We start from the raw sequence: 16,922 nt of genomic DNA, 5'->3' as shown, positions 1-16,922 counted from the left end.
ATAATTTAGTCATAATATTACTCTCTTTTAGCATTTTAAGAATACATTTTTGAGATTTCAAATAAATTTTTTTTGTTATTTTGAGTTTTGAATTGTAATTCTTATTTCGATTATCACAAAATTAGTTTTGTGTGAATTTTCATCTATCAATTATAGATAAAAACAATATTCTGTATATTTTCCCTATTATCAAGAAATGAGATAGAATTTGATTCATTTATAATGGAATATATTCTTAGATTATTAAAGCAAACACAATATTTATTCACAAATATCTGATAATATATATAAAAAGAATTAATTATAATCATGAGGATTTGGACGTTGAGCATTTGACATCTTAGGTGTTCTTGGGAACCTATTTGGATCTAATTGTACAAGTAGTGGGTTACCACTTCCTTTCTGTCTATTTGGAGTAGCGCTATGTGCAGCTTGTTTTGGTGGAGCTGGAATAAGTTTCTGTTGATGAGCTTTTATCTTATTCCTTCTTGCAACGTGGAATTTATCAGATAGTAACTCTATATGAGCACCCGCTTCTCCTATTTTTTGGTCCATTTCTATAAACTTTCCTTCAATTATCTTCGCAAGTTTGTTCAAGGATTCATTGAAATGATTTTTGTTTATACCAGAAATTTCGGATTCTAAAATTCCTGCGAAAGTCTTTAAGCCTTTGTAATCACCATTAACTATACTGCTTGATATGGATTCAGCTTCATGGCGCGTATTATCTCCAAATGATTCACTCTTAGAAACATTGTTTAGGAACAAAACAACGCAGTGAACTAAAGAAGAATCAATGTTTCCAACTTGAGCAGCTAATTGCGCTCTCAAGTAGTTCTTCTCTTTCTCAAGCATCTTAATGATTGTTTTTTTCTGTGCAATTGTTGATTCAAGTCTTAATGGCTGTAAAATTGTTGATTCTTGTTTTTCTTTCAAATCCGAAATTGTACCATTCAATTTCTTATTTTCAATTTCTAATTTCTTCAAGTTAGAAATTGCTGCAATTGCATCTGCAGGATTCGAAACATTAAGAAGTTGTTGAATGCAAGTAATGTTTGTTTGAAGAGATTGTAAATCTCTTATTTCTTTGTCTTTCTTGGTTGAGTCAACTATGCATTTTGAAAGTCGTTCACGAGTTCCTTGATGCTCTTGAACTTCTGCGTATAACAAGGCTTTTGTTTCATCTAATGACTTTGTGAGTTTAATAACCTTTTCATTGTATTCTTTCGTTATATCTATGTCAGCGCTTTTGATTGATTTAGAGAGAATTTCTAATTCTTTTTGATGTCTTTCATTTGATTCTGACAAAGCATCATTTAATAGTTTGACTTCATTCTTCAATGCACTGTTTGCTGCTTGTAATTCTTCATTTTTATTTGTAAGATCGAAAACAATTTTCTGTTCTTTTACCAAATCATTGTTCAATGATACAAGAGCCATGTTTGCTTTCCTTACTTCAATATCTGCTTTTTCTTTGGCTCTTTCATCAGCTTCTTGGAGATTAACGCTTTGTACTTTATTGTTTTCTTCGAGATTAAGGATCTGAGATGTCATTTTTATAACTCTTTCATCGTATTTTGCGTTTTGTTCTTTAAGAGATGTCAATTCTGATTTAAGTTTTTCGTTTTCGGAATTCGCTTGATTTAAACTTGCAGTCAAACGAGTTATTTCGGAATTTCCGTCAGCAAGTTGTATCATATATGTATCTAGTTTCTTTTTAAGAGTGTCCAATTCATCACCAAAGTGTCTTGACTGAGTATCAATTTGTGATTGAAGTTTTTTGATGTCATCGCTATGTAATTTCTTCTCTTTTGCGAGTTCTTCGCTCTGTGTTTTCATTTCAGCTGTTTCAAGTTCTCTTAATAATTCATTTTTGTCATCTGTTAACGATTTGATTGTTAATTCCTTGTCAGTTAATTCTTTTCTTAAATACTCGAGCTCTTCACTAACAGTTGTTGCTGAATGAGTTGCTCTTTCTTGCTTTTCATAGGCTTCCTCTGCTTTAAGCTCTAATGCATTGTTATTTTGTTTATATTTCTCGAGTTGAGCTTCTAACTTGGAAATTACTTGGTCTTTAGAATCAATTATTGTGTTGTATCGTTGTAATTCTTGATTAAACTCTAATTGAAATTCATCAATTTTTTCTTGAATTTTTTGATCAATTGCTTCTTGTGAATTTTGAGAAAGCATAAGCTCTTGAGAGTAAAGCTTCGTTCTTGTTTCTTCTAGAGATTGTTTAAATTTACTTGAAGATTTTTCCTCTAAATTTAAGCGATCTTGTAATGATGAGATATAATTTTCTTTCTCACTTAGTAGTGCCTTTAAATTTTCATTTGAATCTAATTTGTCCTTTAATTCTTTATTAAGAGCTGAATTTTCATCATTTTTTTGATCAAGCTCTGCTTGGAGTGCTCGGCAGCGTTTAGTAAGTTCGACTAGTTGTTTTTGCTTGTCATTTGTTTCATCAACTTGTCTTTTATATTCCGAATTGGTAATTGTATATTCTTTATTTTTGTTTTGTAAATTTTTCTGTGTCATATTTAATTGCATCTGAAGTTGTGTGGTCGAATCAGTATAATCATTCGTAAGATCAAGTATTTCAGAATTAAAAAGCCCAGAAATTCGAGCTAATTCTAATTTTAACTGCTCACACTCTTTTCTACTCTCATTTAACTCTATTTGTAAACTCTCTGTGTTATTTCCGCTATTATTATATGTAATTTGTTCTTGATAATTCTTAGAGATGTCTTGTAATTGTAATGTAGCGTTTAATAGCTTTTCTCGCAATTCTATGATTGTATTATCTTGTTGTTGCTTTTCTGTTTCTAAATGATTAATATAAGTTTGTAATTCACATATTTGTTGATTCAAAGGACCGAAATCCTTGGCCATTTGAAGCTCGTTGTTGTTTGTCGAACTACTATTATTCCTGAATTTCTTATTTTGATCCATTAAAATCTATAAAATCTGAGCAGCCGTTTAAAAATTAAAATTTACTAAATTTTTAGCTTTTCTCGAAGTTCTACATATCATTTTTTCAATATTTTACTGCATAATGAATAAGATGGATCGCAGAAAAGGTTTTATATATCGTATTTGCTCCATTTATCAACCAATGAATGGAATGAAGTCTACAAATCGGATTATTCAGGCGAAATATACAATAAAAATAGGAAATACGTAGGAAATAAAGGAGACTTTTATGTGTGTAAAGTCTATTTCACAGGTCTTGGCGAGGAAGGAGTTATTGTTCTTGATTCTGATAATACTAAGTCACTTATTTCAACGAGCACTTTCCAAAACTCATCTAGAAATGGCGATGGTGGATCTATTTACATCTATAAAGGCCAAAGTTCTATTCGAAAAGTTTGCAGTTTTGGATCTGAAGCGACTACAGATGGAGTGTTTTGCTATATTTGGGTGCCAGATGATCCCACAGCAGTTAATGAAGCTCGTGATTCATCGGTGACATTTAATAATCGAGGAACTTGTACTGGAAGAAATGCAATTATGATGTATATGGGAAATATTTCATTTTTGCAAAACAATTCCACGAGAAATTATTGCAAAGTTAATACTGTTGCAACAGCATTTGGAGAAGGAACATCTTCAATAAAATATTCAATTATTGATGAAAATTATGCAAACTCCAGAATTTGTATTTCAGCAGGCACACAATCGAAATTTGACAGCATTGTTTTCACAAACAACACTCTTTCTACACCTGATGGTGTACCTCCTTCAATGATTTGTTGTAGTGGTAGTGGTGATGTTACTTTAGAAAACTGTTTCATTGCAAATAACAAACAAAATGGTCAATATTTGTTCGGAATTAGTTATGAAGGTTCAATTACAGTATCTAATTCATATATTGATACTACAGAACTATTATATGAATCAGGTCAAAATGTAAAAATTGGACCAAACAAAGAAGGTTCACTTGAACTTCATTTTCTTTCAACAGAACTCTGTCCAGGAGGTGACTATTTTGTTAATTTTGGCAAAGGGAATAAAGTCATATTCACGGAGCTTATTCATCTTCAAGGTTTTGAAGAAAGTATTGCTTCGATTGTTTCTTAATTTTTTTTTTTTTTTTGTGTGTCAATATTCTATGAAGAAATATCCTTCACAGTTGAGTTGACTAGAATTCTTTGCTTTCCTGAAGTCTAATAGAATGATTGCAACATTTTAATACCAAAATTAAAATTATGGTATTGATAGCTTCGTAAATTGCGATTAGTATCATTGTGTTGCTAGAATTATATATAAGCGATCTGTAAGATGATGTTTTTCTTAGCAATTTTTAAATTTTTGCATTATTTTGTATGATTTACTGATTTCAACGATCAAAACTTTGAACTATAGTATTGTAAACTATTAATGCAAATCCTATAAGGCCGAGGATAATTCCAATTAGGAGGTAGAGTAAATTTTGGCTTCTTTCTTTTTGTGAGATCCCTAGATTTGCAATTTTATTAATATGAATTGAAATGTTTTGATCATTATCTAAGTAGTTCAAATAGATATCTTTTTTTGAAATAATTATTTTATGAATTAGTGAATCAGATGATGAATTGGTTTGAGTTAGTGTTTTCCTTGTTTTATCGGAATAACCAACATTATTTTGTATATATATTTGGCGAATCGAATTTTTCCATCTGAAATCAAATGAGTTTGAGTTTGTTTGAGTCAATTCCATTGATGCAAAATAAGAATTATCGAGATTTGTAAAGCTTTTTGTTGATGAATCGAGCCATAAATTACAAATTAATGTATCTTTGGTTTTATAAATGAAAGAGCATACGATTTTCTCGCATTCATCGCTTTTAGTACACTTTGATCCATCCCAGTGTCCTGCAATATCACCAAAAGTTAATGAAGATACAGATAAAAGAAAAACATTGAGCATTTATTGATTTTTTATTCCCAATTTCATTTTCATATAGCTTTTCTTTCACTGTTTTCTCCCTATAAAGTCTGTTAACATTATTTCTTATCAGACCTTGTAATGTTGTATGATGATTTGTAAGCAGTAATGGTATTGATTTTAAAGCCTATATACCAAAATATCTTGTGAAATCGACATATTTTTATTTGAAACCTTGAAAATTTGGATATTATTATCCATGTGCTTCTCATTTTAGATTTGCATATGTAGCTAAACTGTTTAATACTGATAATGGCCACTAATTGATAACTTTATATCTTTGATAATCTTAAAAATGCTCATACTTGGCTATTAGATATGAGATGCTTTATAAATTGTCAAATATAGATAAAATATGATATATTTTTCAAAAATAATTATTTGCGAACGAAGAAAAAAAAATATTTTTGAAGAGGTTTGTTTGAATATTAAAATGGCGTCAACTCTATTAGGAAAGATTGAAAAAGATCCGGATCACCAGTTCTATCAAGGAGAAACAGTTTATGTAATTGATGCAGATAACGACTTTGATATTTACAAGGCCAAAATTGATCACATTTTCACTGATTCAATCAAGGTTTATTACCCAGATTATGAAACAGACGAAATTATTATGAACGATGCTAAAGATAGAATCTTACCAGATACTAGGAAAAATAGAGCCGAATTTGAGCGCCAAGATAAAATTCGACTTAAACAAGAGCGTTTAAACCAAGACTCTGACTTCATTGATGACAGTGATGAAAGTTTCGGAGAATCCGATGATGATGAAAAGAAGAAGAAGAAAAAGAAGAAACAACAGCCAAAGAAGAAAGCCGCACCTAAAAAGAAGGAGCCAAAACCACCAAAAGAAAAGAAGCCTAAAGAGAAAAAGCCTAGAGAACCTAAGAAGAAGAAAGAAGCTAAGGAGAAGAAAGAAAAAGAAAATAATATCATCAGGCGTAGCCCAGACTTCAAATATCTTCAAGAAGCTTACGAAAATGGCCTTCGTGATGAAGAATCCTTCCTCCAATGGCTTGATAACAAGACTGATATACCAGAAGGAACCAATTTCGAAAAACTCTCCAAACAATTCATTAGATACGTCGAAACTACTGCCAAGGGTGATGATTCAGAAAGCTCCGACTATTATAGCGAAGATGATACTCCAAAGGTATTTACAGAAGAATACTTACATAAGCCACATAAAGAAGAAGATCTTCCAATGACCGATGAGCTTCTTATTCCTTCATGGATTGGCGTCGTTTCCTCCGACAAAAAGCGCACAAGAAAGGCAAATAGCGTTATGACAATTAAATTCGAGAATGGACACTCAAATGCATTCTTTTACAAGACAGATGATGGCAGAATATTCTTGATATTGAATGGCGAAGCCTTACAACTCAAACTGAGAGGCCAAGGAGAAGATTATTTATATCGTGCAGTTCCGGTTGTTTCGAACGAAGAACATACATCAAAGATAGCCTACGTCGAAGCTACAAAACGTAATAATATATACTCCATTCCTGCAAAACCAGAAGATATTCGTTTGGTCGAAGAAGCAGAAAGAAAGAATCTTAAGAGCAAGGAATCAACATCTACAGCAAGCCAGAAATCAGAGCTTACATCAAAATACTTAGAGGAATAATATTAATTTTTTTTTTATGAAACTATAAAAGATAATTTGTATAAAACATCTTTTTGTTTTGTCAATGAACTTCTAATTTAATTAGTTATTTTTAGAAAACAAATCAATAATGATTTGTAAAAAAAGTATGTAGAGGTGAATGATGGACAAATTTGCGATTTTTTATTCACCGTGTGGATTTATTTAGTGATTTTTAGAAAGTATATCAAATAAATTGTAAAAAAAAGTTTTTAAAGGAGAACAAGAGAAAGGGACAAACTATCCAGTGTCACTTTTCAAAGGAATAAAAAAAATAATAAAGATGGGGAACAGGACAAATTTGCCACACGGCACTTTTTTTAAAAAATTTAATGGAGCGGAGCGATACTCTGCTGCAGGAGCCCCAAGGCTCCCAATCATTACGAAAGGGAGCCTCAGGGCTCCTGAGAATCCATCAGCAGAGGCCTTTTCATTTGGCCTCTGCTGATCAAAGATTCGGCGAAGCCATTCTTCGTCTCAGGAGCCCCAAGGCTCCCAATCATTACGAAAGGGAGCCTCAGGGCTCCTGAGAATCCATCAGCAGAGGCCTTTTCATTTGGCCTCTGCTGATCAAAGATTCGGCGAAGCCATTCTTCGTCTCAGGAGCCCCAAGGCTCCCAATCATTACGAAAGGGAGCCTCAGGGCTCCTGAGAATCCATCAGCAGAGGCCTTTTCATTTGGCCTCTGCTGATCAAAGATTCGGCGAAGCCATTCTTCGTCTCAGGAGCCCCAAGGCTCCCAATCATTACGAAAGGGAGCCTCAGGGCTCCTGAGAATCCATCAGCAGAGGCCTTTTCATTTGGCCTCTGCTGATCAAAGATTCGGCGAAGCCATTCTTCGTCTCAGGAGCCCCAAGGCTCCCAATCATTACGAAAGGGAGCCTCAGGGCTCCTGAGAAACCTCTTTGAGAAGGTTTTCTTAAAGAAAACCTTCTCAAAGATGATTGTCAGCATTCACTCAAAATCTACCAAGAGTTTCAAAGTTTCAAATCTATCTGAAATGAAGCTTTGAATCTCTTGTATATCTAATTGTAGAGGTACCTTTTCAAAATGTCTTCTATTGATTAAATTTAATCAGTAAAAGTCATTTTGAAAAGGTACATCTCTATAATTGCTATTGAGCATTCACTCTTGGAACCTTGGAGCTCTTGTGTAGTGCATGAAAACTCCAAGATTCTAGCATAAAACATATATCATAGACATAATTTCTTCAAATATAATTTAAGGTTATTTTTTTAAAATCAGAAAAGCGTAATTTAAGGTTATTGAAAAAGTGACACCCGGCAAATTTGTCCCGCACTCGGAGAACAATATGCAATTATGCATTTTCTATATATACTCAGCGGATTTAAATAGTTATTTTTAGAAATCAAATCAAATTTAAATTGAATAATGCATTTAGAAGAAAATTATAAATAAAAATGTGATTTTTATATGTTTCTTGATCATATATTTCACAAAGAAATGAATTGCGCTACAAGACACATCAAAATTTTGTCACTTTTCACTCTAAAATGCCTCAGCAAGAGTTCATGGAGCTCCACCGAAAACGCTTCGGTAAGCGTTTAGATGAGGAGGAGCGAGAGCGCAAGAAAGAGGCCAAAGAAGGAGTAAGAGTTTCTGTTCTTTCGAGAACTCTACGTGGTATTAAAGCTAAAATCTTCCATAAGGACAGATATAAACAGAAAGCAGAAATGAAGAAGACAATCAATACATTCGAGAAATCTAAGGTTGCTGATACAAAGAAGAAGGCTATTGGTGATGAACCACTTCCAGTATATCTTATGGACCAGAATGTTACGAGAACAGCAGATGTTTTAAGCAACTCATTGAAACAGAAAAGGAAAGAGCGTGCTGGCAAGTGGGATGTTCCTCTTCCACAAGTTAGACCTATCGCAGAAGATGAAATGCTTCGTGTTCTCAAGACTGGTAAGACAGGTCGTAAGAAATGGAAACGTTTGGTTAACAAGGTATGCTACGTTGGTGAAGATTTCACTAGAAAACCACCTAAACTCGAAAGATACGTTCGCCCAGTTGGTCTTCGTTTCAAACAGGCCAACGTCACACATCCACAACTCGGACAGACATTCTTATGCCCAATTATTGGCGTTAAGAAGAATCCTAATGGTCAAACTTATACAGGTCTTGGTGTTATTACTAAAGGTACAATCATTGAGGTTAATGTCTCAAAGATGGGCCTTGTTACTCCAACTGGCCGTATTGTATGGGCTAAATATGCTCAGGTTACAAATGCCCCTGAAAATGAAGGTTGTATCAACTCAGTCTTGCTGATATAGAGAATAAAGCTTTTTTTCATTTGGAAATATATATTAATAAATCAATTATCTTTATTTTTTATTTTGAAATAATACAAATTATCAAAAATTTGTTTGTTAATAGATTAGATGCTGTCAATGTGCTATCTAAGCAATAAAGATAGTAAATATAGGAATGTTATAATGACAAAATACATTATGTGCATGTTCTCAGATTATTGTTAACTTTTTGAACAAATAACTAGTCATTTGATGAAGTTTCATATACAAATATATGTTCAAATGAACTTAAGTATGCTATCAACCCAATTATTATGATTTAGGCAAAATTTGATAAAATAAATTTTTTTATACACTTTATTAGACTTTTCAACCTCTATTCATGAGGAAATTATGTGGAATGGTGTGTAATTAATTCTATGGAGCTGGGCGCATCATAAACTTCAAGAATTCATAAGCGTTGGAATTTTGATCTAATAAGATGGAATATATTACTAAAAAAAATTAATCAAAAATTAAGATGATGTGTTGTGTTTATTTAAAAAATATGAGCTTAGATGTTGTGGATGCGGAACTGTGTTCTGAGGTGAACTGTCCAGCAGAAGAGTGCGAAGGCAGCGATGACAACGAGTGTCTCGATTGGGAGCTGTGAGAACCATGTAACGACCTTGGACTGGACAGCAACCTTTGTAGAGACAACTGGTGTTGTTTCGCCAATACGGTAGAGATCAACTGTGTACTCACCGCGGAGGAACTGTGTTGGGATTGAGATACGAGACTTGGAGAGTGTCTGGGCAGCTGGGAGGTTGGCAGCAACTTGGCCGTCTGGTGTCATGACCTTAGCGACGAAGAAACCACCAGTGATAGCCTTGTTGTTGAACATTGTTGTGTAGTCGATTGTGATAGCATCAGATGTCTGGACAATCTTGTGGTCGAAAATGATTTGGCCTTCGATTTCGTACTCCTGTGTGAGCTTCTTTCCGTTGAACAAGAGTGGAAGGTACTCTTCACCCTTGCGGACAACGATTTCAGCTGTGAGTTTGCCACTTGGAACGGAAGCGTCGATTGTGAACTCGACACTCTCGAGGCCCTTCTGGTCGCATGTAGCTGTCTGCTCGGCAACAACGCGGTCGCCCTTCTTGAGGAGGATGACTGGGAATGCTAAGCCTGGAAGTAATGTCTTTCCGACGTTCTTCTCCTTGACAACTAACTCAGCCTTGATTGTCTGGCCGTATGTCAACTTCTGTGGCTTCACGAGACCCTTGACCTGTTCAGCGATGATCTCTGAGTTCAGTGTGACAGCGATTGGCTCCTGTAATGAGAGAGGAACTGTGAATCCCTCGGAGTTCTTGAAGACGAACTCGATATTGAAGCCTGTTGCGAGATCGATGTTCTCATCAACTGTTGTTTCGAACTCGACTGTGATGTTGTGTTCGACAACCTTGATTTCACCATCAACTGTCTTAGCAATAGCGTTGCCGCACTTGAGAACCATCTGGTACTTCTGTGCCTCAGCTGGGCCACTTGGGAAGAAGCCTTCTGTGGAAGCATCCTTGAGATCTTCGCCGAATGACTTCTCATCGTTGAACTGTTCGACAGCACTATCAACGATGACGCCTGGAACCATGGAGACCTTGAGAAGTTCGCCAAGCTTTGGTGTGGAGTTGATCTTGTGGGAGATAACTGTCATGTTGGCGTGGTAGAGGTAGCGGAACTCCTTGCGTGTGTGGATACCGTGCTGGCGGTCACCAATTTCGACAGAGAACTTGACGTAGCCGTCTGGAATTGGGTTCTTTGGATCGAATGTCCACTGGAATATGTGGTCAAGCTTGAAGTCAGCAGAATCGTAGAAGAGGAGGGCTTCGGATGAATCGTAGACAGCGAATGTGGCCATTGTGCCTTCTTCAACTTCGATGCCGTCTTCGAATCTGCCGTGGAGAACAGACTTGACAGCAGCACCTGGTTCGATGATGCCGCCAACTGGAATGACTTCTTCAGCGCCGGCTGTGACATCGCAGGAGATATCGACTGGAAGGGAGACTGATGTCTGGATGTTCTTTGTAACATCAACCTGGTGGCCTTCACGGATTGGAAGCCATGTCTGGATATCGAATGTAAGTTGGCCGAGCTTTGTAGCCTGTGTGTATCTGTCACCCATCCAAACACCATTACGTTCATCGAAGTCAAGCTTTGTGTCAACGGACTTCTCTTCACCAATTGTTGTTGTAAGGTTGATGGCAAGATATGGGTTGACGAAGCGCTTAAGGATACGGGCAACAGCAGCTGGGCGGACAACCTGGCCAAGTGTAAGACCACCACGGCCAAGTTCTAAGACCTGGTTATCTGTTGTAATGGCGAAAAGTTCGATATCGAGGAGCTTCTCGAAAATGCCCTGGGAAACAAGGAGGCGTGTAAGAGAGAAGAGATCGTTGATTGTTTCTGGGATATCTGGGTTCTTAAGCTCTTCTGGAACATCATTAGAGCCTTCCTGGTTGAGAGCGTTAAGGAGGTTGCCAATCTGGTAGATGGTGATGTTCTTAGCCTTGAGACCATCGCTGATGATCTTCTTGGAGTACTGATCAGCACGATAGTTGTTGGACTGAAGGGAAATGGCTCTGGAGATGGCTGTACCATAGATCTGAGCATCGATTTCATTGATGCCATCGAAAGAGTAGCGGTCATCCTGTGTATGGTCTGTGATGTAGTTACGGATGGCAAATGTGTTGAGCCATGTAAGTTCGTTCTCAAGCTTGTTGAGGGTGAGGTAGGCGAAGTGTGTGGCTCTAACTGATGGATCTGAATCTAATGTATCGCGGAAGAGACCAGAGTTAGAATCATAATGGTTCTTAAGGAATTCAACAATAGATGGGATATCAAGAGCATTTGGTAAGATAATTGTGGCGGCCTTGAAATAGTAGTATGTGGCCTCAACGGATGACTTTTGGCCTGGTGACATGCCGGCACCACCATCACGGTTACGGAGGGATGTGATGAAGCGCTGAGCATTGGAGAAGTCCATGTTCTTGAAGAGGCCGTATGTGAAGCCTAAGTAAATGGCATGGTATGTAATTTCTGCTGTTGGCTCTTGACCAGTGACTTCGTAGAAGCCACCGTTAGCATGCTGCTTCAAGCCAATTTCAGCAAGTCTCTTGCCAAGGAGGTATTGGTCAATACCTGTGTTGGTAGAGCGAGCTAAAGATGCTAAGAAAAACATTAGGTTGAACTGAAATCCAAAAGTGACGCGGCAAATTTGCCAGTCTATCGATCATCCTTTAATTTAAATTACTATTTGTTGGAAGATGTCTAATTCAAATGATTTTAAAATTTGTCGATTTTTATTTATATAAATATACTTCTACAGTTCAATATCTCATATCTCCAAAAAAACATCATCGCCTGATAGATAATAGACAAAAACGCGAGCTTTCTAGATATCGAAATTACTACATTTATCAAAAAATGAATGGAATGAAGTCTACAAATCGGAATATTCTAATCAAATTTACAATCAAAATAGGCAATATGTAGGAAACACTGGAGATTTTTATGTCCGTGAAGTTTATTTCTCAAAACTCGGTGATGATGGAGTTATTATTCTTAATTCACCAGATATTAAGTCGCTTATTTCATCAGACACCTTCGAAAACTCATCAAGGAATGATTTAGGTGGATCTATTTACATCAAGCAAGGCCAAAGTTCCATTCGAAAAGTTTGCAGTTTTGGATCTAAATCGACAACTCATGGAAAGTTTTGTTATATTGAAATATCAGACGATTCCACAAAAATCAATGAAGTTATTGATTCATCTATTACATATAGTAATCGAGGAGTTCTCAGTGAGCAAGGTACAATCGAATTAGAATATGGAAATAAATCGATTTTACAAAACAACTTCACAAGAAACTATTGCGCACAGAATACAGCTTTTGCAATTCAATATGGAAAAGGAACTTCTTCAATAAAATATTCAATTATTAATGAAAATTCTGCAGGATCTAGAATTTGTATTTCATCAATTAAACCAAAGGCAAAATATGACAGCATTATTTTCGTAAACAACACTGTTTCTAATCCTGATGATTTTATTGGAATGATTTATTCTTATCAGTGCGAAACAACTTTAGAAAACTGTTTCATTGCAAATAACAAACAAAATGGTCAATATTTGTTTGGAATTTATGAAGGTTCAATTACAGTATCTAATTCATATATTGATACTACAGAACTATTATATGTATCAAGTCAAAATGTAAAAATTGGACCATTCAAAGGAATTTCACTTGAACTTCATTTTTCAACAGAACTCTGTCCAACAAGTAACTATTTTGTTAATTTTGGCAAAGGGAATAAAGTCATATTCACGGAGCTTATTCGTCTTCAAGGTTTTGAAGAAAGTTTTGCTACGTTTGTTTCTTAATTTTTTTTTATTTATTTATTTATTTGTGTGTGTGTGTGTGTCAAAATTCCATGAGTTTGAGTTCTGAAACTTGTGCTGTAATCGGAATGGGCACATGAGATGATTATATCATTGTTGCAAAACTTAATTTAGTTTGAATAAAAAGATTTTATTTAATTTAGGAATCTTTTTGAATAATGAAGTAATTCAATCTCATAAAATGTTTGCTTCATTAATTTGGTCAATTAATGAATTGAATCATATATCACGAATTTCAATGAGAAAAAAAAAGATATTCATAAAAAGCTCTATATTTTATATAATAACATTCTTATTTTTGAGTGTCTCAAGAAAATTATTGACATAAGGATCAAATTTCTTTGGTAAGTGATCAACTGCAATCTTTATAATGTTTTCATCAACATTACCTGATTTTGCAGTATAACCAACAATAAAAACAGCAAGAACGCTCATAAAACTACTGTTTTCTTCATTGTAAAAGTTAAACCATTCAACAACAATTGGATTCAAACTTTCTAAATCTTTGACGGAAATGATATCTTTTGCCAAAAATTTGTTACAAAGATAAATCGAATTATGCCTTATATAAACATCATCTGTTGTTTCCAATATTTTAAATACGCTTCCTAATATATCTTCTGCGATGTTATTTCCTTGGAAAAGTTCTAAAGGAATGTCTGCTAAACATCCAATTGAAAGATACAAAATATTATTGTCTTTGCTGCTATTTAACAAATCTACAAGGAAAGGAATACAAACTTCTGCAATTCTTGCATTCCATATCAAACAAATAATATCTGTAAATGATTCAAATACATTTTCATCAAACAAATCATTCGGATTTTCTTGACAAAACTTGATGATTAATTTTTCAATTAAATCAAAAACAAATTCATTAGATTTCTGTTCTATTATCTGTTTGTCTAATAACAGCAATGCTTGTAATATCTTTCCATTGCAATCCAATAGAATTTCATTGATTTTTGTTACCAATTCATTAATTTTTTCTTCATCTAATAAATTCATTATATTTGATAAAGAAATTCGAATTTCTTCAATTATTCTTTCGCGTGGAGTTTCTAACAATTTCATGATATTCTCATAAATCTGTAGAGCTAATTCACCATCATTAATTTTCATGCAGATCTGCGATAAAGCTACATAAGAAAGGGATCGAATTTGTGTTGATGAATTTTCATCAAAACAAAATTGAGAAATTATTTCTTTCATTTCAACGGCAAAATCAATGAAAACATCTGGCTTCAACTCGAAACATTGTGCAAATAAGGAAACCGCAGCTTCTATTAATTGAGAATCAATCAATGAAATAAAAGCAGATTTAACAATTTCAACAGCAACTTCTTCTGTTTCACTTCTTGTTAATAAACTTTTGATCAAACAAAATGAGTTTTCAGGAGATTCTTGTATAATGTTAATTAAAAATTCTGCTTGGGAATCATCCAATTTCGTTAAATTTCCTATACATATTGCCAAAACTTCTAAATAACTTTCTCTTAAGTCTTCTGTAACTTTTTCACTATAATCAAGAAGAATTTTGAAGATTTCATCTGTTTGAACATTAGTTATCTTGACTATTCTTTCAAGTGCATCAAATAAAACACATTGAAAAGTTAAATCATCAGTTTTTTCAATCAAATCCATCAAATGAGAAATTAAATTACTTCCTATCTTCAAAATTACTTCGATTATCTCTGAATCTCTGATAAAGAACAACGCAGCAAGTATGACATCTTTATTTTCACTTCCAAAGACGGCATTTAACAGCTCTACAATGAAATCATTTGGAATGTTTTGATTTAATTCCAAGATTTGATTTGTCAAAGAGAAAAATGGAATTAAATACATAATATTTTGTTCTACAAAGTTATTAAATATATAAGGAAGCATCTCTATGACATTTTCTTTATCGATTAATTGTAAAAAGTCTGATATTAAACCAAAAGATTCTGTAATTTGTTCTGTTTCAAAATATTCATCCAATGAAATCTTCATACACCTTGTAAGGATATTTATTGAGTCTTCTTCAGTTATGTACTGCGTAAACATCGCAATGAAACAAAGAACTGAACTGTTTTCTTCCCAATTTAATTCATCATTAAATAAAATTGAAAAAGAGGCATTGAGGAGAGTTGAAATATATTTATCATCGAATTAATATTGGTTTGTAATAACAGACATTAACATCCAAAACGTTCTCATTTCATTCGGATTTAAAAGCAAGGAATCATTCAATGCCCGTTCACTAATGAGATTCTTTATATTTGGTGAAGATATATCAATAGAATCACTGATATTAAGCAATATATAAAGTAAATTTGTAAAATCAGAATTTGATAAATTTTTTGAATCGTTTAACAATGAATTTAATAGCGAGGGAGCAATTGCATCATTATATTCGGTGCTATTTGTAGTTATTATTCGAAGGAAATATAATAATTGTGATACATTCAATAAATTAATTGTATTTTCGAATATATCTGGAATAAAAAGGCAAATCATGCTAATTAAAGTAAGTATGTTCGATGATATAATAATATCATCTGAATATTTTTCTAATATTTGAATAAATTGTTCTTGAAACAATTTCATCTCATCAGAGTCATATTTTCGAAAATTAATTTTCATAATAATTACCATGTGAACTACAGCAGCCCGTTTAAGTCTTTCCGTGAGATCATCAAATTTATTTAAATATAAAATGATTGATTCTTTATCATCTTTGATAGAGTCAATAACTTTCTTAACATAATCTTGATCGCTCTGATCGTTTGACAAAGTCTTGACTAAGAAACCATTCAAATCCTCCATCTCACATTGAAAATTTGTTACTTTTATTTGAATTAATTTTGAGTATGCAAACATAATATGTGCATCACCATTATCATTTCTTGGATCTTTTGAGGTGACTACCAAATAACTTAATACACAGATCTTTATGTTTAAAATAATTATGATAAGTTTTTTATGCTATTTTTCAACAATAAATGATTTATGCAGCAGTAAGATCATCGTTAAAGTAGATGAGAATTGCAGGGATATACATATCAAAGTCAAGACCAAGGCGAGCAAATTTAGCAGATTCATCATGAATTCCGTTTTGTTCAAGTGTCTTTTCCATTTTAAGTACGTTTCCTTGGAATTTCCATGTGTAGCTGTCTGCGTGAGAGTTAATTGCCTTAAAGCGCTCGAGGATATCATTTAATGTTTCCTCGCCGGCAACTTCAATAAGATCTTCCTTTGATGTCAGTGTATTTACAATTCTAATATATCTAGGATTCTTAGATAATTGGCCAATAATCTGTGATTCATCCTTCCACCATGGCTTGGCTACAGGAATTTCTGTTGTGTTTGGTGTTGGGTTCGGAAGATGCAATAAGCAATCGAAAGGAACGTGTGGAACTTCTAATTCAGTAACAGGATCAATTCTTGTTTTGATGTCCTTTGTATCTGGGTTGAACCAATGAGAAATATCTGTTCCGGCAGATTTAATAATTGGCTGAATGCCCAAATCGTTCTTATTATCAGCAATGAGTTTGGTCAAATCCCAAACTTTTCCAAGGAAGGAAACCCAGCAATCTGTTGAAGTATTATGTAATGCTACTTCGCTTGGGAGAATCCACTTCGTCATTATTAAC

General features: G+C 34.0%; 7 protein-coding genes across 7 annotated transcripts, besides 3 other annotated features; 3 read left to right on the top strand and 4 right to left on the bottom strand.

The window, feature by feature from the left end:
• Nucleotides 1-297: 297 nt before the first annotated feature.
• TVAGG3_0560370 (biological adhesion protein) lies at nt 298-2,952 on the bottom strand (the record flags this gene model as incomplete). The annotated part of the gene is made up of 1 exon (XM_001579990.1): nt 298-2,952. One exon carries the CDS (start codon nt 2,950-2,952, stop codon nt 298-300), a length of 2,655 nt encoding a protein of 884 aa, XP_001580040.1.
• Nucleotides 2,953-3,008: 56 nt separating this feature from the next.
• Nucleotides 3,009-4,448, top strand: TVAGG3_0560360 (pectin lyase-like family; the record flags this gene model as incomplete). Its single annotated transcript, XM_001579991.1, has 1 exon — nt 3,511-4,080. One exon carries the CDS (start codon nt 3,511-3,513, stop codon nt 4,078-4,080), a length of 570 nt encoding a protein of 189 aa, XP_001580041.1.
• An 894-nt stretch (nt 4,449-5,342) lies between these two features.
• On the top strand, nt 5,343-6,584 carry TVAGG3_0560350 (uncharacterized protein; the record flags this gene model as incomplete). The annotated part of the gene is made up of 1 exon (XM_001579992.1): nt 5,361-6,554. One exon carries the CDS (start codon nt 5,361-5,363, stop codon nt 6,552-6,554), a length of 1,194 nt encoding a protein of 397 aa, XP_001580042.1.
• Nucleotides 6,585-6,798: 214 nt separating this feature from the next.
• Nucleotides 6,799-6,858: a mobile genetic element.
• Nucleotides 6,805-6,830: a mobile genetic element.
• Nucleotides 6,859-7,874: a mobile genetic element.
• Nucleotides 7,875-8,083: 209 nt separating this feature from the next.
• Nucleotides 8,084-8,910, top strand: TVAGG3_0560310 (ribosomal biogenesis NSA2 domain-containing protein; the record flags this gene model as incomplete). Its single annotated transcript, XM_001579993.2, has 1 exon — nt 8,087-8,869. One exon carries the CDS (start codon nt 8,087-8,089, stop codon nt 8,867-8,869), a length of 783 nt encoding a protein of 260 aa, XP_001580043.1.
• A 477-nt stretch (nt 8,911-9,387) lies between these two features.
• Nucleotides 9,388-12,095, bottom strand: TVAGG3_0560300 (uncharacterized protein; the record flags this gene model as incomplete). Its single annotated transcript, XM_001579994.2, has 1 exon — nt 9,402-12,062. One exon carries the CDS (start codon nt 12,060-12,062, stop codon nt 9,402-9,404), a length of 2,661 nt encoding a protein of 886 aa, XP_001580044.1.
• A 1,465-nt stretch (nt 12,096-13,560) lies between these two features.
• On the bottom strand, nt 13,561-15,279 carry TVAGG3_0560290 (armadillo (ARM) repeat-containing protein family; the record flags this gene model as incomplete). Its single annotated transcript, XM_001579995.1, has 1 exon — nt 13,561-15,279. One exon carries the CDS (start codon nt 15,277-15,279, stop codon nt 13,561-13,563), a length of 1,719 nt encoding a protein of 572 aa, XP_001580045.1.
• Nucleotides 15,280-16,244: 965 nt separating this feature from the next.
• Nucleotides 16,245-16,920, bottom strand: TVAGG3_0560280 (heme binding; the record flags this gene model as incomplete). The annotated part of the gene is made up of 1 exon (XM_001579996.1): nt 16,277-16,915. One exon carries the CDS (start codon nt 16,913-16,915, stop codon nt 16,277-16,279), a length of 639 nt encoding a protein of 212 aa, XP_001580046.1.
• Between the last annotated feature and the right edge of the window lie 2 nt (nt 16,921-16,922).

This window comes from Trichomonas vaginalis, chromosome II, assembly GCF_026262505.1.
Source record: "Trichomonas vaginalis G3 chromosome II, whole genome shotgun sequence".
Lineage (NCBI taxonomy): Eukaryota > Parabasalia > Trichomonadida > Trichomonadidae > Trichomonas > Trichomonas vaginalis.
This window is presented reverse-complemented; position numbering and strand designations above follow the sequence as displayed.